Source organism: Pseudomyrmex gracilis, unplaced genomic scaffold, assembly GCF_002006095.1.
Source record: "Pseudomyrmex gracilis isolate BER0280 unplaced genomic scaffold, ASM200609v1 scaffold_219, whole genome shotgun sequence".
Lineage (NCBI taxonomy): Eukaryota > Metazoa > Arthropoda > Insecta > Hymenoptera > Formicidae > Pseudomyrmex > Pseudomyrmex gracilis.
The window spans coordinates 44850-70332 of record NW_018020803.1 but is presented as its reverse complement, the minus strand read 5'-3'; the positions used below and the strand labels follow the sequence as shown (position 1 = coordinate 70332).

Here is a 25483-nt window from a genome sequence, read left to right as displayed (position 1 = left end):
ATTTATATATAAATTATATATATATATATTGTAATTCTTACTTGAAACTTGAGAAAAAAAATAATTTTGCTACGCAAGATTAATCACTAAGATATGAGTTGGGTAATGTGATACGAGCGTGAGTTTGATGAGTTGTTCTCAATATCTTTGTCGAGTCAGCTGGAGCACTGTGCATAAGTGACATGTGTATATTTTTTGCCAGAGGTCTCACGTTACTTCATACATGTCTTACTAGACAGTGACATAAAAGCACGTGATTCTCAACCTAAGCTCAACTCGTTAAACGTTCTTTCAGAAATTATTATTTAATCTTTAGAGGACCGCAATGGCCACTATGGTGGCCAGAGAGATAAGTAACTATTTAATGTGCATATAAAAATATACAATAAATATATATGCATATATATTAATGTATTTGTGCTTGAAAAGGGTGATGGAAATTGACGGTGTCATTTGTGTTCATTACATCAAATTAGACGTCGAACTCGGAGGGTATGTTCTACTTGTAATACCGCATTATAAGTAACACCTTGTTTTGAAAAAATTTTGATATAAAAGAAACATTACCGTAAATTCTCATGCGCAAAAGATAAATTCATTTATAATTTTGTTTCTCTATTTCAAAACAATAAATAGCAAAATCAAACAATACAAAAAAATGCAAAAATAAACTATAAAAGAAAACAATGAAAAACTACAAAAATGACAAAAAAATTATAAAACAAAAAAAAAGTTACATGACTTTTTACGTCCGTTAGCTCTGGGTTAACGCTGAAGGAAAGTTTCATGTATGAATGTAACTGCTGTTACTCATTTGGCAACACTGTTTCTGTGTAAAATTTTGATAATCTGACATTAGAATCGTACTTGGCAACATATGAAAAACCCTTAGAACCACTAAACTTCAAATTTGGAAAATTTTCAACATTGGCCATACCGTTAAGAACCGCTCTGGCCACTACAGTGGTCAGCAACAAACTCGGAAACTTTGTGCTACATGTAGGTTTTATATATGCGCACATTTTTTGCTAAAAAAAAGTTAACATTTTAAAAGAAAACTGCCGGTCTTCTAAAGATTAATATTTGTCTGTTAAGTTATAAGAGCAAAGAAAATCGTTAAATATATTTAATTTGCTCAGTCTGTCGGTTGTCTTCAAAGCGGAAAGATGTTTCGCGGAAAGATGTCTTCTTGCATATACAACTGACGTGATTATTGAATTGCCACTTCTCTCTCTCTTTTTTTTTCCTCAAACTGAGTATGTTTGTAGCGTATCTTTTCCGTATTCACGTTCTTCATTATCGTCGCGAATAGATCGTGCATTTATTGTAATTTTTTTTATGTATAGACACTGAAAAAGATTCCATAGTTGATCGAGACGTTTGTATTATTGTTCTTCGGAATAAAGAAATCTTCGGAATAAAGAAGAATTTTATTCGAACATTACGTGTACATCTCGTTACTGCCTGCTGTCTCTATCTTTTTATTGAAACTCAACACGAGCAGGAAACATATAATTATTTAATTTCTCATTGAATCATTTTTATGAGAGAAAAAGAACTTCGAGATTTTAGCGTATTAAGCACAAAAGAAATAGAATTCAAAGAGACAGAATGAAATGCTTTTGTACGAGAAAAAGTGCTTGGTGCGAGAAACGCCTAAGGGGGCTTAATGGAGAAATGACTTATTTCCAGCTGTGTAACTTGAACACAAGTCTGTCGTAGGTAGGTCACAGCACGGACGTTATATATTAAATAAAGAATTTAAACAACTTTTTATATAATTAAAAAACGACCGCCAGTTCGATTGGACGATCTTATTGATTATTGTTGTGAGAATTCGCGCAATGAGAAGACAAATTTATAGCATTTGCATAATTATTAATAGCATGCGAGTAGATTAGTAACTTCCACCGTGTGACTTTATTGAGTTGCGCAATGACACATTAACTCGGGATTTTGCGCCGTGAAAGTAAAGTCACGCTCACAGAGCTTCGACAAGTGGTACAACGACGACGACGACGACGACGACGACGACGACGACGCCGCGCTTCGATAATCAGGCAATAAAAAAAAAAAAAAAGAGAATCTTGATGTAATCACATGCCGCTGCGTATTGAGTGTCATTTGTGTCGATTGGTTATTGCAAAAGTTATGTGATTCGGAGTACGTCATTGCTATGACAACAAATTTTTATTTAAAAGATCGCGATTGAACTATGATTCAAACCAGCAGGCAATTGTAAATGAATAATTAAAAGGCTTACAAAATCACCCAAACTTTACGATCAAGTTTTATGAATTTTTTATTAGCTCTATAAAATTTGTTGCCGACAGTTCGAACGCCAACTGCGAACGTGGCTTAAAAGTTCTATTTCTGCATCACGTGGTATCATAAATCCGTTTGCCAAAACAAAATTCACCGGCAATAGAAAGCGGACACAAATTGCGTAACGTAAATGCAATTTTCGGATTGGATAAAAGTATGTATGTGTGTGTGTGTTTCAGAAAAAGAAAAAGACAAACAAATATTTAAAACAGAGAATAAGAATGTTTATACGTACGAAAAATTGATTTAAAGCGCAAAGCGATGTTAACGAATCAATAGCTTATTCGGTATTTCCTTTGAAAAATATTTAACGTTTCTCACATACTTACACACACACACACATTGTGAACCAAGTAAGTGCATATGTAGACCACTGACGTAATTACTGCAATAATATGTGATTGTTGCAAACGCATTTCCTATGACGTGAGAGAGTTGCGAGAAGAACGAATCACGCGAGAAAAATTCAAGTAAGTAAAGAAAATGATATAACGCCAAAGAGAAATATCATGCCAATCTTTTACGCGCGTATTGTGTGCGAGAGCAATAATGAATAGAGAGAACGATGGTCACAATGAGATATCATTTTAGCGTTACTATTTCGTCTTGGCGTAGAGAAACATGTGTTTTTTTTAAAGACGTAACTATGTATGAGGCTATTAGATCTTTACCGTCACTGTTACGTGACAAAACGAGTTACATGTTCTCGCAACATGTATCTTATTAGTCATTCACCGAATCGTAATATAAAATAACGTTGAATCGTATTTTTTTCTAAGCAATGAAATAATAGTACTCGAAAAGTTATTGACAAAACGGGGTGCGACGTTAATTCTTTTCATTGCGCGTAAGTAATTTCATACGATATAAAAAATAAGGATACTTTAAAAAGTAAATGTAATTAAACGTACGTATTACATGTTATTTAACTCTATGTAAATTAAGTCTTCTCACTTGAATGAGAAGCAATTCAACAAATGACTCGTTCTTGCGTGATTCATTTTTTTGAATAATTCTATAACTTGCATCAATAAATCACAAAAAAAAAGTTACTTTGAAATAATTGTTCTAAACTGTTATTTCTAAGTTGAAATCAAGTATGCGTATTGTATTTATCAAGGCGCTTTATATGTGTGAATAATGCGCGCGCATACACAATCCTCAGAACCACATCCGTTTCATTACGATAATATTAATTGGAAACAATTGAAATATCGACGTTACGAGTGACGAGATTAAATCAATATGCCACCGGTAGAAATTCATGTAATCACATCGATCCGCAATGTGTTTCTATATTTTTTAATATTCTTGAAAAATAATGAACAGAGATATGCGAGTATTTATATACCAGGAAAAAACTTTATGACAGTCATAAATCGTAACATTCTAGGTAAGCGACTGAATCGCGTCGAATTTTTCGGAAAATGTGTTGCATGCATTTCACACGTATTAATATAACAAAAGTGTTGACAATCGTGGCTGCAATTAACAGACGCGAAAAAAACCAGTCGCATTCTATCACGCTCGATTTTCATTAGATATTCAATAGATAATCGCGCGACTCGAATTTGCTTCAATTATTCGCGCGTAATGAACGTGAGAGAATACATGTACGCACGTATGCACACACACACACACACACAAGCCGGCCAATATGTTATAATTCTAATGTAGAAGGTGCGGGTCTCTACTAACCCAAATAGCGCGCGGCTTTTCTATTTCCGTGCGAAACTAGATCGTATCATTTTCTAAGACTAATATTCTGCATGTTCACTGTACCGGAATTTATGAACAAAATTACTTATAAATATTAGTTTAATTTAATTTAATTTTGTAGAGGAAAAAGCTATGATTAAACTTTTTTTTTTCTCTGCTTTACTTATATATAAAATATAATTATGTTTAATAACGCTTGTGATAATGTTTACACACGTATTCATTTAATATTTACGATGTCGCTCTGCACATGGTAATTATCACCTGTTTCTCATCAAGTTAATATCTTGCAGACTTTTGCTAAATTTATCGCCAACTCTCGCTCAAGGTAAAACTTGAAGCGGGAAGGTCAAGCATGATTGATTCAAAACTGTTTTATTGTCATAAAGAACGATTAATTAATTATCCGACGTATATATGTACACACCAACCTGTTTCCAAACAATACTGGTAACACGTACGTAAGACCAAAATTAAATTCCAAGTTAACGCATTTTTGATTTCTGAAGACGCCAACATCTCTCTTGCACTATCTTTACATTGGTACACGCTTTTTGAGTAGACATAAGTGTTTTCAACGAAAAGAATCGGTAATATATAATAAAACTGAAGCGCGTTTTTTATTGCAGAAAAATCTTCGATCACGCACAATACGATTCCACCGACGTCGCGGTGACAACTGAGGGCCTACGTATATAATGCATCGCGGCGAGGCTGAAGAGGCCCCACCAGAGTATGTTCGAGACAAAGTTGGGTACCACCAGGTGTGTTAGAGCGTCTCAAATCTGGGGAGAGGGGAATCTCGCCGGCAGGTGAGACCATTTGATCTCTAACCAAGGATGATCACTCAACCGACAAGGGTAGCCGTCGTTCCAGATCCGTTTGCTATGTTTGCATTTCTTTAACAATTATCATGAAAATACGAGGCTCACTTGTTTGAACATATGTATATTTATAGTAAAATTTTCATAAAGAAGAAATGAAAATTTAGAGAAAAACTATTGTTTCAATTAAGAAAGGGATTTATTTGTATCTTATTTTTATATATATTTGCGTGCACATGTACGACTAATGTTCTTCAAATGGATGTTGAATTTTTTTCTGTCATATGTCAAATACACTTGCCTATAAGTGAAATTAACGTAAAAAAAAATAATAATAAGTTAAGATTTATGAAAATTTAAAGTAAATTTGTGTGCTAATATGTTCTGACAGTGCAAATTTATTATTTACATAGAAACAACACTACACATAGATGACAATATGACGTATGTGTGACGATTCACAATCGGTAAAATATCAATCGAAATTTTTTCATAGTTGAGCACCACTGCTGTTTTCACCCTGAACGATTTGAACCTAATGAAAAAAATTTATGGAGAATAATAAAAAAGAAGGTAAGTAAAAAAAGAAGGTATTCTATCCACCGGTCTACCTTGAGCTGCATGGCCCGTTATTCTATCCTGTTTCTATCTTTTGTTGTAGGATTTGCTGCTCTTGACCTTGTTCACTTGTTCTTCCGATAATAGCAGTTGCATTTATTGTACATATAATGACATCTAAAAATATGATTTTTTTTTCAATGGTACATAATATATCTACATACTTGTCTAAGTGCTGTCATAAAAACTGGATCAGTCATCTTCGAGAAACCCGTCAAAACTTTTGCACTCGATATATCATGTTGCGGTTTTTGCATCATGTCGCTGTTTTGCAACGAGAGGTCATCAACAAGACAACGAAGATCTTTCTCGCGTAGTTCATTAGCGTAGAAAATTAGTAACTTTGGTTCAACGAGCCTTCTAGTTCAGTCATTCCAGAAGGTGAGATTGAAAGACAGAAACGCACTCAAGCGAACATACGCGCGCACAAGGAATTCCGTCCCTTATTCCAGACAGATGATCACTATTCAAGGGGTTGGGGACTGGTCCCTTGGCGCATTCCAAATGAGTCCGACTCCGCACTTAGGAACTGATCAAGGCTCTTCTTCGTTGGATCAACAGCAAATCTAATGCTCAGCAAAACTTCTTTTCGAAAGAACTAATTTTTTTATCGATTTTCTCGGTTAATAAAATTGGAAAACATTACGCAAAGGTTTATGATTTTCAATAACAGAGATATATATATTTTATGTTATGATATATATTTTAATGTTTGTGTGACGTTTCTTTTTATAACTATATTGTGTACTAAAAACCTATAAATATAATAGATACATTTTGTTATACTTTTATCTCGAGTCTTTTCTACTGCTTTGTTAATTCGTGCGTGAACGATAATTTTACATGCTAACGAGTAAACAAGGAGAAACATCTTACTGGTATAATAAGCGCAAGAAAAAAAATTCTCTTTTAAAAAATATTTAGTACATTAAATATATTATACATAAGTATGTGCGAATTGGTATAGTTTTACAAGATTTCTTTATTAAAACAGAGATATTGCTGGCAGTCCTGTTTATTAAAAAACCACCTTTGCAATAACATTGCGAGCGGCTTTCTTTCAAGCTTTTGTTTCAAAAAGTAACAGTCTTGTTAATGTTGATGTTGTAAATATACATATTGTGATAATGTAGTGCAAGCGACGTACGATTGGTATGATTTGTTCCATCTTTGTTTGTTTTTTTATCATATGTTATACTAGTTTTGTTTTATTTCCCTGCACTATTTTTTTCCTTCTACTATGGATAAAAAAAGATAGATTGTGAACTAGTGCAGCCAGTGCAGGGAAATAAACCAAACACCGACTGTGTCTCACTTTTATAGCTGTTTCATCTTTCTGCCGCTTAAGCAACGAAGGCGCAGTTAATCTCCATTACATGGAAAAGCGCCGTAAAGATAGAAACAATCGGAATATCTTAAGTTCTGTTCTACATTGATCGCAAGCGCAAACGCAAGGAACAGGTCTGGTAGAATTGACTAATCGTATTGATCAAATCAGCCAATTGACCAGCGTGATTGGTCAATTCTACGAGATCTATACCTTGCGTTTGCGCTTGCGATCAATGTAGAACGAGCTTTATAGAGGACTAGAAAGAGCATTGCGATGGTAGGAATGTAATCCTAATAGGCGGTTCAAGATGGCCGCTACTGGAAATAAACTAAAAGAGGGTCAATTCAAATCATATATATAATACTTCTATATTGCTAGTACGGTGCCGACCTGAAGTCCAAATGTTACAGTGCAGACAATATAGTAGCCTCTCTCTCGCGCAAGGTCCAGCTGCTTTGTGCGCATGCGGTGAACATTCAAGCACGCTTGCGCATTTCTCTTTCTCGCGTTCTTTCTCTCACTATCCAATTTTTTGTCTCGCTCGCACTCGCTTAGTAGACGCGCCTGCGCATAATGACGCTCTACTATCTATGCCCATATTTGGACTTCGTGCGTCTCTCTTTCTCGGGCCTCGTGCCTCTCATTGCGAAGATACGCGACTAGCAATATAGAAGTATTATATATATGATTCAAATCGAATTCCAGTTGATCATTGTATCGTAATATTGTTCTTTTCTAGAGCATCATAAATAAATATTTAAAAACTATACTCGGAGTTGAAAAAGTTTAAAATTAATGCATATACATAAGAAATTAATGTTAAAATAAAATACTAATAAAATAGAATAGGAAAGTCTTTTAAAATCGGAATATATTATTTCTTTTTGTATAAATCATGTAAAAATATAACTCAACTCAAACGCTTTATTTTCGGCAACAAGAAAGCGAAAACAGACAGGTGGCTATCACAGATGTTTCTTAGTAACACACGCCTGTTCATTTTGTACTACTAATACATCATGATATAGTTAGGAAGACCAGTCCAGGTATGGACATTCTTGTAGTCATATGGCTCATCAAAACTACGCATCCCATGATACTTTCTGATTTACTCATGGTTGTACCGATACCCTTATGATAGTTTCTGACATAATTGTATAGACACACACCCGTGATACTTTCTGACTCGCTCATAGGTACACAGAAACATATCTATGGTTCCTGTCTCTTCCATAGTTCTTACAATACACTCATGATATCAACACAAGGACACCATAGGTGTAGAGTGAAACACCCAAACATGGGTGTTCATCGATGGGAGTTTATAACATCCATGGTGGTTGTTTGAGCAAAGATATGAGCGATATATTAAGATATATATGATATCTATGAAAATAGACGAATTAGGAAATTCGCCTTGCATACAGTACTAGTATAATTACGCATAAACAGCACACACACAACATACATCTTACAATATTTCAAGCAAGTCTGGCTGAAATGTTGAGTTTCAAAAAAAGCAAAGTGAAAAGCTTAGAACACAAAAAGAACATCTCGCAAGGAGCGAAAAAAGCAAAATTACACCGAATACATGCTAACACATTGATTAAAAAGTATAAATGACTTTGTCATTATTTTACGTTCATATTATTTAGTTGCACAATAAACATAAAGTGTTTTTTTTTCTTAGCTAATTTTGTTATTTGCTCACGCGTAAAATAAATTATGGTGTAACTTTCTGTTTTGATTCTATTACTTCTCTTCCTGAATAATCAATTTTCCAAATGTGACATAATCGTACAGGCCGGAGCACATGGTACTTTTGCATATTGCATAACGCATAAAACAAAAGAATCAACCAATCAGAATTTTCAATAACAAAATATACGGGTGGAAGACTCTGATTTTCTTATGTCGTATGCGTTGTGCAGTATGCAAAAATTCGTACTTCGGCCCTTTTAAGATAGTATACTATCTAATCTAATTATAATTATAATAGGATAGTTGTTCTCTGGCTTATCTCCGCTAAAAATTGTGTTACATTACTTCCTCAAACTAACGTAATCATATCGTCGCTTCTAATTGATACTGCGTATAAGTATAAAGCAAACTGATAAATATACAAAGACCAATTGCAATTGTAATAAACATCCAAAGATCGGTGTTTTACGTAGGTCGCAAAACGCAAATGCATATAAATGTGTCTACGCGTAAACTTATGAAAATTAAGTGCATAGTTTAAAAAACTAAAGAAACATTAGAAAATACTAAAACAATTTTAGTGAAAATTATATTTTTATTAGAACTAATTTGAATATCTTATTATGGAACAAACATAATAAATTCTACCTTAACATTTATCATTTAACATTTTACACATATATTGATGATTAATTAACATATATTCTCACATATCATACTGAATGGTATTTCGTAATATCAAGTTTTCTCTCTTACATTGTATAAATTCTTATATCTAGATACTTCGACTTTATTTAATGTAATTTATATATTTATATTAATGTGTGCAATACTTAAATATACATGTACGTAGAAATCGACGCGTAAAATAATTAATGTATATTAATGAAAAAACAAATTTATTTTATGATTAACACTTTGCAAACTATTAAATAGTAAACTCCGAAACGTGTATTTCCGATTTTAGCTATAATTAATACGTCTTGTAATTAATCTGTCTTGTTATCATAAAATAAATTTTATTTAAACAAATAAAACAAGATTTGGACACAACAATCGGTAAACTTCTTCAATTGAAAATTTTTGTTTAAATACAAAAAGTACATTATCTTTAAAAAAGCTTATTTACTCGTGTTTGTAACTAAACACATACTGGGGATTTACACGAAGTATAGTTTGCATTGTACCTAGAAAATTACGACGATATTTAGCTTTTTTTCTAATGGCGTCAAGAACAAATGGTTCCTAAAACAGAGTACAAAATATATGTTTAATAAAATCCTGTGTAATTGTGACTAAATTTTATAAGAGGTACGAGATATATTTTTAATAAAAATAATAAAAATCTAATAATTTACATATAAACAGTAAGTTGTATCTGAAGAAACAGAAAGAGTTACGCACAAATCCAAAACAATATTAAAATAATATTTTAAATAATGTATAAATACATTTACCATTTGATGTATATGCTGCAATGTATTCAAGAACATTTCGTCAGTAATCTGAAAAAAAATCATATACCTATCATGACGTTGTGTGATTTATTTACATTGTATAACACCATTTAATATTATAAAGTTATTCTCTTGTTATACAAGAAGCACTTACGGAACTAGACCACAATACAACTCGACGCAAATAAATATACATATACATATATTAAACTTACAAAGAAATTCTATTTGACATATATAGCTACAAAAAGTAAGTGAAATCTTATAACATACCAAAGACAGGCCGTGGTTTGAATATATGTTGTTAATAATACAGTTTATTATTGCTAGAATATTCACGTTTCTATCAAAACAAATAACAGATTTAATAGTAGTATGTAAACTTGTTAATATGCATTATATACAATATATTATGAGAAAAAATGTCTGTTCTAATAAGAAATTGATTATATAAAAACTATGCAGTTAACGTAAAATATATATACGTATTGTATGAAAAGTTTTATAAATATAAAAAAATGATTTTACCTTATTATATTATTTTCTACTGCAAATAATATATTCGTCAGCGCAAATGAAGTTTTTGAATACGACGCAAAAATATTGAAAAGTACACTAACAGTAACACTTTTCTTTTTATTCCCGATAGTTTGTAGTAAAGAGTTACGATCAAGGAAACGGAGAAATTTAACTAGATTATCGTATTGTTTAAAGCACGTTAAGAATTCAATAACTTCTTCTAGTTTTCCTTTTGTGTGGTATTCATTTAATATTGTTTGCCACAAAGCGGACTTTTCAGAATCGATAGTTTTTAATCCTTGGCAATATATCCATTTCTGCCAACTTGGCAAAAGTCTGCAAGTATAAAATATATTAGTGTACTTAAATATATATAATTCCACTTATTAAATATATATATTCCATTTAACTATATATAATTCCACTAATCTATCACTAGTGTTATTCCATACATTTTGTTTATAATGTATCAAATAATGTATCAGATCTTATATCAATGTCGCAATTACAAAAAATAAAAATTCACTAACAAGATGACGTTTTTGTGACAACCACGAAAGTCGAGTTGCTATCAGAAAAGTAAAATAACGTACTTGTTTTGTGTAGAAGAGGTAAGCCAGTTTAATATACTATTAATATATTCTTTGCACTTGAAATCATCAAGAATGCATATCCATTTTAAACCTTCGTGATAGAATTGAGTATTGACATTATTTTCCATATGTATATTTGACATGCTATCAAGAAATTTGTTCAACATTTCCAGGAGTTTTATCTAAAAAACAAAAAGTGTCATATTGTAATATAGTTTTACTTTTCAAGTTTCTTTACTGTATGTATAAGTATTTAACGATAACTTTAAGTTACTTAGTATTCCAAATCTAACAATAAGAAATTTTCTGTTAAAAGAAAACTACCAAAAATTTTTATTACATCGATGAAGATCTAAAACTGGATCGAAACGTCTGAAAGATAATATCATTCTTAGAATAAAGAAATTCAGATACTAAAACCCTGTATATTGCTCATAATTGTCTTTCTCACTTTGAAGAAATTTTTTATTTTAGTAGTTTTGGCATATTAATATATACCATTTCTTTCTAGTCTTTTCTAAGTTATACAAGTGTTTGTAAAAGTTATTTTCTACTTTTGTAATTTACTAAGTGTATTATTATTTACCTTGATATTTCTTGAAAGAACACTTTCTGGGAACAAAAACATTCTCGACATGTTTTCAAGAGCAATAAAAACAGGATACCACGCTGTGTAGGAATTGTTAGCATGAAATATACTGCTTGCAAGTTCAAAATATATGTCTAGATCAATATTATCTGGAACAAAAGTTTTGTACTCTGCTTTTTGAACCAAAAAATAAAAAGCATCGTCTAATAATTGTGCTAAAGTGACATCAGATAAATCCACGATTTTCGGATCTGTATTTTTTAGGAAAAAAGCAATACGCTTCCAAGATTCACGGTCATAGTTGACGCGATATCCTACAACAAAAAAATTAATAAATACAGAAAGTGAATGAAAGAAGAAATCAAAAACAAAAAACACATGTAACGTATTAATATAGTATATGTAGTGTATAAATAAAGTATTAAACACTTCTTTTACACTATATATATAAAAAAAATAAACTTGATAATTCACATGTGGAGATTACATATTACATTACCTGAGCAGTTCACGATAGTAATCTGATTTTTATGAAATACCGATGTAAAAAATGGTTTTCCGTCTGGTGTTAGGACATGATAAAAAGTGTCAAAAACTTTTGTGTTAAATATTATTTTAAAGGTTACAGGTGTCCACCATTTTTGTTTACACAGCATTTTGTCATTGGAATCAACGTCAAAACAGTCTATAATCATTGCTGACACAGATGGTGTATCATTGTGTCGGTTTACTTGTACTACAGGATAACCACTTTGTGCTATCCATGAACTTATCATACTTTTGATATCTGACGACTTCATGTATGGAGACTTATATACGGAATGCGTCTCAAAATTCCCGTATGTAGTCCACAACTTATCGAGAATTGACAGTTTATCGTATGTGTTATTTGATGTATTATTACTGAAAATATCATACAAAAAACTATATCATTAATACTTGTTGCACTCTTGTAAAAGAATATTTACTGATTAGAAGTTATGATGACTTTACAAATAGTGTGAATAATGTTTAAATGAAAACTGTTGGAGTACTCTGTACTCCGATGATTTGTACATACTCACGTGTTATAATATAAGTTTACGACTTCTTTAAACATAGAAATATATAGAAAATCATGCTGAAATACGCCACTAAGCATATAGAAGGTACTGAATGCTACAACATAATTAATAGTATGTAGTTTCTAAAAACTTTTTAACAAGAATATCTACAATAGTCAATAATAAATGTATAAATTACAGCTATTCTTACTTTTAAACACACATAGAAATGTAAATGTAATCATATATTAATCTTTGAAAATGTTTGACTACAATACATATAGTGGAGAAAAGAATCTTAATAGCCAAGATTTGTTTTGCAGATCAACGATTACACAGATCTCGTTGGTCTACAGTTTGTTTGCACAAAAAAACAATTTTGCGCAGATCCCGATTGTTCATAGTCGTTATTGTACAAATGAAGTAATTGATTAGATCTATATTTAGTTTACACATAAACTATATTGCACAGATCTCTATTGTCCATTACAATCATTGCAGATCTCTTAGGTGACTACATATAGCACAGAGCATTAGTGCACGTGAAAATGTGTAACTTTATAAGAAATCTCTTCCTCTCTCTTTCTCTACAACAAACGACGGCTACAACTGAAGCAAGATCCACATAAGTTTATAACTTCCCACGCAAAACGTGGACCACGTGGTTCAAAGAAGTGCAGGAAGAAAAGAAAAACCCTTGCCTATACGCTTACAACTCGAACATTAAAAACATAAAAAAGAAGTAATCTTGTTTTAATATGTGCAATATGATTTCTAGATATTTCTAGATGCAAATGGATTCTAGATAAACGGAATCTGTAAAATAATCTATGAAAAAAAACAAATAAACTTTTAGTCAATTACGGCATCTGTTCATTGACGACTATAGACAATCAAGATCAGCAGAAAAATTTTCTGTGCATACGAGAACTTGGGAAACAGAATAAGTAAAAATGATCTGCGCAAAAGAAATCTTAGCAATCGGTGCTTTGCCTTTTATACTATATCATTTTGTAGATGAAGAAGTTAAGTAATTACAATTTCTCAAAAACTTTATTATTCTTACCTTTTTCTCGCCACAGTTTCCTAAGAAATGAATTTCGAGCTATGCTGGAATTGTTTTGAACTGGAAAATCATATTTACTAAATGCTTCTGTATAATACAAAAAGTTCCGTCGTGTCTGGACCACAATTGATTCTAGTAAAGTTGTTTCCAAAGACTATCAACAAGTTAAGATAAGTTTAAATGATTATCCAAGTAGCTCAGCTAATGTGTAAATGTAATAAAAATTTAATGGTATAGGTCTCAGTGATAATTTTCATCAGAAAAATTAATCGACCGTAGCACTAGTAATGACTAAGAAAGTACATATGTGTAGATTAGTCTCTACACACTAACATAATTAAGTTTAGATACTTAAATACTAATATGTTATACTGCGTATCTTTCTGATGTAATTAAAAAACCAAAATACTAACTGCAAAAGTTCCAAAATATTTTTAAGACTATGATATTCTTCCTTAATTACTAAAAATATACTGTTCCTTAATTGTTACATTTGTGTTTATGTAAAAACATCAAGATTAAAACTGCACAAAACTAACCTGATCGCGAATATAAATTCCAAATACTGTTGAAAATCCTTCCAAAAACCAAGAATCCGACTGTTTAAATGTAACTATCCAATCACTGAACATTTCTTGTATCACACTTCGTACTATCAAACAAGTTACTTCTTTTTCTTTTATAATCGAATCTACTTCTGGGTTGTACATAATATGAGCTTCACTGAAAATAAAAGTATCAGATGTTAGTATAAGTACGTTTTTTTTTGGTGTGTACAGATTGTTTTAGAAACTTGATTGTGTATTTTGAGTTATGCGTTACCTAATGAGGACAAGTCCAGAAGTTATTATACTTTCGTATTGAGTAGAGATTATTGGAAGTAGCACGTAATAAACATATGACTGTGGTATAATATCGTTCAACATATTTTTTAAAATTCTAGTGACATTGAGAATAGACATTTGTGCATATAGTGTGGTATTTTTCATTTCTGAACTGCTTGTAATAGTAACTGTATCTCGTGTTAAGCTACTTGTTGCATATACATTCGGTACGACAACTAATGCTACCGAATGGGTGGATATTGCAGGTGTGTTATCAAATTCTGTACGTATTATATTTGGTTTAATATGTTTATATTTAATAGGCATATTTGATAGAGGTGTTACAGTGTTTATATGTTCAATGTGAATGGTAAATCTAGCCTTAGTAGCTGGATTTTTCCAATATGGAAATATCCATTCACTTGGAATTCGTGAAAAAATCAGAAATCTGTAAAATACAAAGAACATAGTAACAATATTACGTTGATGAATTATTACTAAGATAAATACATTAGATACGTAGATAAATACGTTAAAATAAATAAGTTATTAACTTAATAATAAAAATATATCACTTTATATATGAAACAAATTTTATATTAAACTACATTAAACAAACATTAATTTTACAAGTAAAAAACAATGGGTATGTGTAAAACGGTCAATAAGAGCCATTCGCTGGATGTTATTTGCGGTAATATTTGTATATATATGTGTACACATATAGGTATACGTGTAAATCTTACACGTGAGATTTTTAGTGAGAAATTTCAATTCTAAAATTCATACAGGATGCTAATTTTTCATTTCATATATGAGAGACCCCGAATACATCCCTAATTGATTTTTTAAATTTTGCAGAAAAAACTCCTCAGCCAGAAGTCGAACCTGGGATCTCCGGCTTTCTGAGCCGTCGTCTTTCCTATTCGTAATTCTATCGAAGAAGATGTGATACTTCTGCAACGCTTTCTTCCACCGACGTGAATTCAATATTCGGAATCTCTCATATATGAGATGCAAAATTAACATCCTGTATGAATTTTAGAATTGAAATTTCTCAATAAAAATCTCACGTGTAAGATTTACATGTGAACACGTATATATGTGTACACATATATACACAAATATTATAGCAAATAACATTCAGCGAATGGCTCTTATTGACCGTTTTACACATACTCATTGTTTGAAACTCAGAGCCTAAAAATTCTCTATCAAATTTACAAGTAAAAATATGTTTCAACAAAACAAACAAAGTAAAAAAGAGAATGAATTTGTGATTAATTATTAGAAGAATATTTCTCTGTTTATGAAATTATACATATATTGTTAGTAACTGTACAGCATGTAACTTACTAAAATTAGTAGAAGTAGTAAAGTAATAAAATTACTAAAAGTATTTATTTAATAGAATTATTTAATGTACTATACACTATATAGTACATAAATATAATATAGTATATAAATTAAAAATAATAATGTTATAATAAAAAAAATTAAGGAAAAAATAATGTTATATATAGTGTAAAAATGTGTATATAATATTAATTGTATGTAAGTATTTCTTAAATAATATTTTGATAAAGTTCTGTAGAAATAGATATAAACGACATTGTATAAAGATTGCAACATTATAAAACTGTTAGTATGTAGTAGTTTTATGCACTTACTCTTTTGTTTCACTTTGGTTTCTGTATGTAGTGAGAACCGTTGCAACTTCTTTTAAAGTACAAGTATATATCGAATTTATTTTGTACAATCCACGTGGTAAAGTTATTTTTGGTCCTGCTAGGTTTAAGTCTATTCGATTCACTTTAAACAGACTGATTTCTACTATGTCGAATCGTTGTTTCAAAGAATATGCTTGTACTAATCTAGTAAGTTTCCACCATAAGAGAAAGTCATATTGAATATCAGTTTGGACGTTCAGTTGGGATATTTGCATATCACAATAACGTCCAATGTATAATTGTATGTGTGGCTGTTCACATGACACGTTCAGTACAACAGTAGAATTGACAAAAAGAGTAACGTTTTGTATTTTCAAGGAATTAGTATAGTTTATCGGTTGTACACACTGCGATGTTTGAGATAAATTCTCTTCAGTGGAAAAAGCAATTCCGGTAACAGATATTGAGCATATTGTTCCGAAGAATATAAGCATTTGCGTAATGCGCATCTACAAAATAATTTTGTTTGTTAAACACGAAATACACATTAAAACGAAATAAGTACACCAAAATTTATTTAAAAAACAACAAACGTTTGCATCAGCTACAAAAACAGCAATTACAGATGTGTGACCGTTATAAGTATGTTTATCAATAATTTAGGATGTTCTTTATTTCTAACAAACATACACACGACATATGTGTCGCGGTTGTGATTTTATTAATCCGACGTACGAGAATACGATTTATTAAGAAAACAAAGTTCAGATTTATTGTATACTACACGTTTTTGACAAACTTTGATATTATTTCAACAAAACAAAATCCGACAATACTGTATAATTGCAAGTTGTGTATTACAACATCGTAAAAAACATCTTAATAAATCATATGACAATATTTATACGCAGTATTTATCATATTGTAAAAATATTACGAGTAAATGTTTATTACTTGCTTTCTCTTGCTTCTATATTAACAAACATATTTATATATTGCAAAAACAATGTAGGTCGAAACGCTTTTGAAATAATAAATTCATATTCCGATATACACTGACAGATATTTGAGTACGGTTGAAGAGATTATATTTTATATTGCATAACAATTGTTACAACAAAGCTACAACTATAATAATACAAACAATGAGAAATTTTCGGTTAATGAGTGCCATATGCTGAACCATATATGTATATGTGTTTGTATGCATATATATATACAATACGTGACAAACATTCAGCGTATGGCTCTTATTGACCAAAAATTTCACGTTGTTTGAGTTCCAAGAACCTTAAAACTTTTAATATTAATACAAAAAAAGAAAAACTTACCATCTTCTATACAGTAATATCCAATGCATTAAGATAAAAATCTTGCAATAAAAACTGTTGCAAACTAGTAATACAACATAATCACAAACGTACCGCGCCTGAACGATCTTTTCTTTTCGAGAAATTCTCGATAACTAACAGACGATCGTTTCTGTGGAACAATATGTACGTGCCAAAAAGTAAACACTTGTGTTTTTGGGAAAATGACCTTATTTGTGTTCTCTTGTAAATATACATGATGATAGAACTAGTTTTAAATACGTCTCTTTTCACAGGTTAATATAAAAATATAATTTTAAATACAAAATATAATTTTAAATACAAAATGTATTCAATAATGAGATTGTTCTTGTCGGAGTCTACATTTGAAACAATGTAATTAATTCACAAGCTTTAAAATATATATTAAATGTGGTATTCTTCCAATGATAAAAATTGAAAGAATTTTTGCAGAAAAAATATGCGGAATTCGGAACTGCATTTGAAAATGTTCTACAATCTAGATTTTATTTTTTTTGGTTCACGTAGACGTACGCGGTTCCTTGCATGACGTCACGCTCGATGCGAATATTGTATTTTTAATTACTTTTTCTTTGAGAAATATATTTTACGAGTTTGTCAGTCACCGGAGTTACTAGAATGTTGTTGATGTGTTCTGAACATAGATTTAGTATTTCGAATAGCGGAACATAGATCTATTATTTCAAAAGCGCATTATGGTTACTATTATTATGAGATATAAGTTGAAAAATAAATAATAAACGTTGAGCGTTAGTACCTGTAAAAAATATAGAAGACAATATATTCATTACGTACATAGCAGTAATACAATTGTCAAGAGTTTCTTTTATTAAGAGTCGTTAAAATAAACATATACAAATTATACTGCACGAAGATGCGTGATAAACAATTTGCAAACAGCGAGAGCGTTTGAGGATAAACAAAAGTAACGTTTAAAAGTTGCAATATGAGTGATAAAGGTACGACAAATAATTAATTTTGCATATTTATAAGATTAATCTAATTCGAATTTTTGTCTGTTTTTCTTAGCTTCAATGACATTCGCCTGAAGCGATTAAAATAAATCATTTTGTATATGAAGACAGTAGACAATATTCGCGTATCGAATTCGCATTGCCTTTGTTTATTTCCGAATTACAGCGGTAAAATTTATGGCGGAATGACGTAAAAGGACAGAATGATCATTGAGTAAAAAGAAACAAGAGGGAACGTATCGGTAATGCAGATAGGCAAATCCGGGGACGGATGTACGTCATGAAAACCATTTTGAACGACCATTTTTTGAAAGAGAAAGGGTATCGAAAAAATGCTCAAGCGTACGCTTGACATGTCTAGACATATTCTGTGTGCAACTTGTGCAACAAACCATAGAAATTATTATAAATGAAAAAGTGTTGTATCGCAAAACATAAGAAATTATGTACTGTCAAGCTTGTGGTGTGACAGCAGGAACTATTTCGATCAACAAAACTTATACAAAAGAACTATAAAAAAAGGAAAAAGTAATACGTATAATGGTGGAAGTTTTGCATGTAATCAAATGTGAAAAATTGCAGAGTCATATACCAGACAATTACCCATTAGAAAATCATGTAAATTTATTGTTAAAATTTATCACTGCAAATTATCTTAATGTAAGTATTAGATACGTATGGAACAACATGAGCCCAAGTGATACAGTGCGAACCTTTTATACAAAACTTATACTATTTTAAGGACAATAAATTGTGTGATAACAGAATTTAACATTATTTATTTAATATTACTTACAATGTTGACTTTCAATATTTGTATTTATTGTTGCACATTAAAATTATTTGTTTTTCAACTATATCTTTGTCTAATAATTGTAGTAAATTTTGAGCGCCACTATTGATAACATATGTCAAGGACAATGATCTCTGAGGGTGCTCCGTTTTTATCCATATTTACTCCATTTTTTTCCCAAAGAAGCATATATAATGTTTATACTCTTTCTTGCAATTTACAGTCTCGAAACATATATAATAATATTCATAATAGTAAAACATTTCAAGATGCGTTATTTACTTTTATTAATGATAAATAGAAGTTACTTGTAATAATTCGCATTCCTTGGAATACTAAAAAACATTTAATACATATAAAGTATATTAAAGTAATTGATTCATATATTATATTATATAAATATATTAATTTATTAATTCATATAATATAAATTAAATACCGTAAAATTATGTATTTATAATATGTAAATTCTTTTCGTAATTTATAAATTAAAAACATATACAAGTGTAAACTAATAATTAATATATATTATGTATATATATGTATTAGATGTTGTTGTTCATTAGATGATGAATATTTCAAATTGTGAAAATTATCTTATATATTATCTTATATTAGAATAATTAATAGAAAACTGCATTCTAATGTGTTTTAATATTATTAATAATATTATGTACTTTTTTTTAAGACTAAAAATGTAGAGAAAGCAGTTCACATTGTCATACGTAACAAACGCGCAAGGTAAACGTGTTTCGTGTTTCGTCTTATAGACTTACAGCTGGCTTGGTGTAAAACAGACGAAACATAGTATTCTTCCGCGAGCGCACACGGACGGCGGTTCTCGCTTGTATACATACCTTTACCACCTCGGTGCTCTCGGTACTGGCAGGGCTGCTCGATCTTTCTCAACATGACGCTTGAACTTGTGTACATAGCAGTGAAATAGAACTGCACGGTCGTGGACATAGAACGGAATAAAATCATGTCCACGTTTGTACATAGCGTACGTATTCGTATTGACAGACCGCTCGTAGACATTGCTACTGTGCATCACCCATAGAGATGCGCTAGCTTAAGGGGTGGAAAAGCGATTCCAAAAACTCTTATGGGCCCTCTAATGCACTCAGGGTACTCTCTAGTATTACTAAGACATCATGATATTCTTTCGAAGACCAGTCCAGGTATACACATTCTTGTAGTCATGTGGCTCATCAAAAATACGCACCCCATGATACTTTCAGATTCACTCATGGTTGCACCGATATTCTTACGGTAGTTTCTGACACCCATGATTAGTACAGACACACACACCCGTGATACGGTACTTTCTGACACGCTCATAGTTACACAGAAACATACCTATGATAGTTCGTGCCTCCTCCATAGTTGTTACAATACACCCATGATATCAACACAAGGACACCATAGGTGCAGAGTGAAACACCCACCAAACATAAGTGTTCACCGATGGAAGTTCGATAACACTTATGGTGGTTGTTCGAGCAGAGATATGAGCGATATATTAAAATATATATGATATCTATAAAAATAGACAAATTAGAGAATTTGCCTTGTATATAGTACCAGTATAACTACGTATAAACAACACACACACACAACATACATCTTACTATTTCACACATGTCTGGCAGAAATGCAGAATTTCGAAAAAAACCAAAATGAAAAGCTTGAAACAAATAAAAAGCATTTTGTAAAAAGCAAAAAAAGCAAAATTACATCAAATATATGCCAACACATTGAGTAAAAAGTGTAAATGACTTCGTCATTATTTTACGTTCCTATTATTTAATTGCACAAAAAAAACATAAAGTGTTTTTTTCTTAGATAATTTTCTTATTTGCTCACGCGTAAAATAAATTATGGTGTAACTTTCTGTTTCGATTCTGTTACTTCTTTTCCTGAATAATCAATTTTTTAAATGTGAAATAATTGTACAGGCCGGAACACATGGTACTTTTGCATACTGCATAAAAGAATCAACCAATCAGAATTTTCAAGAACAAGATATAAAAGCGGAAGACTCCGAAGGGCCTTCTACAATAAGATATTAATAATAATTCAGAAGTCAGAAGCAAGAAATTGACTAATCATCATCGATTATTTTTCTGTGATTTTACTGTGTCAATTTCTTGCTTCTGACTTCTGATTTATTACTAATATCTTATTGTAGAAGGCCCTTGATTCATTTTCTTATGCGTTGTGCAGTACCTATGCAAAAATTCGTACTGTGGCCGTAAGAATAGTTACAATAAGATAGTCATTCTCTGGCTTATCTCCGCTAAAAATTGTGTTACATTACTTTCTCAAACTAACGTAATTACATCGTCGCTTTTAAGTGATGCTGCTTACAAATATGAATCAAACCGATAAATATACGAAAACCAATTGCGATTGTGATGAACATCTAAAGATCGTTGTTTTACGAAGGTCGCGAAACGCAAATGCATATAAATGTGTCTACGCGTAAACTTATGAAAATTAAGTGCATAGTTTAAAAAACTAAGAAAACATTAAAAAATACTAAAACAATTTTAGTAAAAATTATATTTTTATTAGAATTAATTAGAATATCTGATTTTTAAACAAACATAATAAATTCTACCTTAACATTTATCATTTAACATTTTACACATTTTGATAATTAATTAACATATATTCTCACATATAATACTGAATGGTATTTCGTAATATCAAGTTTTCTCTCTTACATTGTATAAATTCTTATATCTAGATACTTTGATTTTATTTAATGTGATCTATATATTTATATTAATGTAGGCAATACTTAAATATACATGTACGTAGAAATCGGCGCGTAATATTAATAATGTATATTAATGAAAAAACAACTTTATTTTATGATTAACAGTTTGCAAATTATTAAATAGTAAAATCCGAAACATATATTTCCGATTTTAGCTATAATTAATAAATCTATTTTGTTATCATAAAATAAATCTTATTTAAACAAAAAAACAAGATTTGGTCACAACAAATCGGTAAATTTCTTCAATTAAAAATTTTTGTTTAAATACAAAAAGTACATTATCTTAAAAAAAGTTTATTTACTCGTGTGTTTGTAATTAAACATATACTGGGGATTTAAACGAAGTATATTTTGCATTGTATCTAGAAAAGTACGACGATATTTAGCTTTTTTTCTAATGGCGTCAAGAACAAATGGTTTCTAAAACAGAGTACAAAATATATGTATAATAAAATCCTGTGTAATTGTTACTAAATTTTATAAGAGGTACGAGATATATTTTTAATAAAAATAATAAACATCTAATAATTTACATATAAACAGTAAGTTGTATCTGAAGAAACAGAAAGAGTTACGCACAAATCCAAAACAATATTAAAATAATATTTTAAATAATGTATAAATACGTTTACCAGTTGATGTATATGCAGCAGTGTATTCAAGAACATTTCGTCAGTAATCTGAAAAAAAATCATGTGACCTATCATGACGTTGTGTGATTTACTTATTTTGTGTAATACCATTTAACATTATATTCTTTTGTACACAAAAAGCACTTACGGAACTAGACCACAATATAACTCGATACATTTTTATGCATATAAATATACATATACATATATTAAACTTACAAAGAAATTCTATTTGACATATATAGCTACAAAAAGTAAGTGAAATCTTATAACATACCAAGGACAGGCCGTGGTTTGAATATATGTTGTTAATAATACAGTTTATTATTGCTAGAATATTCACGTTTCTATCAAAACAAATAACAGATTTAAAAGTAGTATATAAACTTGCTAATATGCATTATACAATATATCATGAGAAAAAATGACTGTTCTGATAAGAAATTGATTATATAAAAACTATGCAGTTAACGTAAAATATATATACGTATGGTATGAAAAGTTTTATAAATATAAAAAAATGATTTTACCTTATTATATTATTTTCTACTGCGAATAGTATATTCGTCAGCGCAAATGAAGTTTTTGAATACGAAGCAAAAATGTTGAAAAGTATACTAACAGCAACACTTTTCTTTTTATTCCCGATAGTACTTAGTAAAGAGTTACTATCAAGGAAACGGAGAAAAAAAACTAAATCATCGTATTGTTTAAAACACGTTAAGAGTTCGAAGAATTCTTCTAGTTTTCCTTGTGTGCGATATATATTTAATATTATGTGCCACAAAGCGAAATCTTCATAATCGAGAGGTTTTAATAGTAATCCTTGGCAATATATCCACTTCTGCCAACTTGGCAAAAGTCTGCAAGTACAAAATATATTAGTGTATTTAATTATATATAATTTTACTTAAAGACTAATTTATCATTAGTGTTGATCCATACATTTTAAAAAGTATCAAGTAATGTGTCAAATCTCATGTTAGAGTCACAATTATATGGAACAGAAGTTCCGTAGCGAGATAACGTTTTTGTGACTTCAACGAACGTCAAGTTGCTATATGAGAAAGGAGAATAACGTACTTGTTTGTTGTAAGCTGCCAACTCAATATTCTATTAATATGTTCTTTGCACTTTAAATCATCAAGAATGCATATCCATTTTAAACCTTCGTGATAGAATTGAGTATTGACATTATTGACATTATTTTTATGTATATTTGACATGCTATCAAGAAATTTGTTCAACATTTTCAGGAGTTTTATCTAAAAAACAAAAAGTGTTATATTGTAATATAGTGTTAATTTTCAAGTTTCTTTACTGTATGTATAATTATTACGATAACTTTAAGTTACTTAGTATTCCAAATTTAACAATAAGCTATTTTCTGTTAAAAGAAAAAAATCGAAATTTTTTTATTACACCGATGAAGATCTAAAACTGGATCAAAACGTCTGAAAGATAATATCAGTCTAAGAATAAAGAAATTCAGATACTAAAACTTTGTATATTGCTCAAAATTGCCTTTCTCACTTTAAAGAAATTTTTTATTTTAGTAGTTTTAGCATATTAATATATACAATTTTTTTTTCTAGTCTTTTCTAAGTTATACAAGTGTTTGTAAAAGTTATAGTGATGTTTTTTTTTTTAATAACTATGTACATAAATATTTACATGTATTACTGATAGTTTTTGTAAAGCTTACCCCAGATAGCCAAATATGAAAACTCAATATAAAGCAAATCATTATATAAATTAAGTTGCTCGCCAATTGCTGTTGTGTTGTTTTTATTTAACGCAACGAAAATGTTTTTGTCAATTCAATATCAATATGCTGAGTTTTATTATCAATTAATTGTTGTAGCCAATGTTTATGACATGTGAGTCAGCAATATGTGAGCAATATATGAGCAATAATTTTTATTCATAAGTTGAGAAAAATAATATAAGTTTATTGCCGATGAGTTGTTGAGAACTTGCTGTTATTATATTTTGAAAACTTGTTGGCAAGAACATACTGAAAAGAGGATATACCCTTTTGTTACATTGCTGAAAACATATGAGTAATATTTGTGGCAAGTTGCCAACAACTTGCACTCAGTTGGCTATCTGGGTTAGTTTTAAACAAATAAGAACCGACTATTATTTGTTGATCTAAATAACATTCGTATATTATAGTCTCTATAATGTCAAAACAACAAATATTACACTATCGTAAACAATATATTTGTACGGAACAATATATCACAGGTTTTTTCTTTGCAGTTCCTTTATAAACAAAAAATAAATAAGCCACGAGAAAGTTACAGTGCAAAAAAGAATGTATTTAACTCTTTTAAATTTGTAAAAATTTGCAAATCGTGTACTTAGCAATTCTATATTTTATCTTTTTACCTACAATAATGTGCCTCTGTGACTTCGTTTTTTTATGTTTGCATTCTATTTATCTTTTTGTGTATATATGTTGTTGGCCAAATACATACAAGTGCGTAAAATTGTTTTGTAGTATATATATATATGTATACCCAGCAAACAATTTGGTTGCGAGATGTCGCAGTTTTGTCGCCAACCGCCGGCGAAATTAGTAGACCAAATCCATATCCATCTGTGTCCTCATTAGGATATGGTTTGGCGACCATATCTGTCAAACATGTGAGATGTCAAAA

General features: G+C 30.3%; 1 protein-coding gene and 1 long non-coding RNA gene across 7 annotated transcripts in view; one reads left to right on the top strand and one right to left on the bottom strand.

Annotated features, from left to right (window-relative positions):
- Positions 1–4772: 4772 nt before the first annotated feature.
- Positions 4773–6213, top strand: LOC109858684. Of its 2 annotated transcripts, none has more exons than XR_002250642.1 (3): positions 4773–4856; positions 5282–5441; positions 5530–6213. It is a non-coding gene; the product is annotated as an uncharacterized LOC109858684 (long non-coding RNA). The 2 variants fall into 2 exon arrangements; XR_002250641.1 differs by having other exon boundaries at positions 4824–4904.
- Positions 6214–9464: 3251 nt separating this feature from the next.
- The window catches only part of LOC109858687 (aminopeptidase N-like), a 28534-nt gene continuing 12515 nt past the window's right edge, over positions 9465–25483 (bottom strand). For 2 of the 5 annotated variants that reach the window (XM_020436183.1, XM_020436181.1), the window contains exons 9-11: positions 23901–24082; positions 23348–23680; positions 22906–23164 (exon numbers count right to left, since the gene is read on the bottom strand). In XM_020436183.1, the coding sequence (XP_020291772.1) occupies positions 22906–23164; positions 23348–23680; positions 23901–24082 (774 nt within the window). Of the gene's footprint in view, positions 9763–9974; positions 10023–10247; positions 10318–10502; positions 10830–11086; positions 11269–11672; positions 11990–12174; positions 12579–12739; positions 12834–13784; positions 13939–14323; positions 14508–14606; positions 14952–22427; positions 22606–22817; positions 22866–22905; positions 23165–23347; positions 23681–23900; positions 24083–25483 lie in introns of those variants that run through there. The other 3 variants (XM_020436185.1, XM_020436184.1, XM_020436182.1) reach the window with 3 other exon arrangements.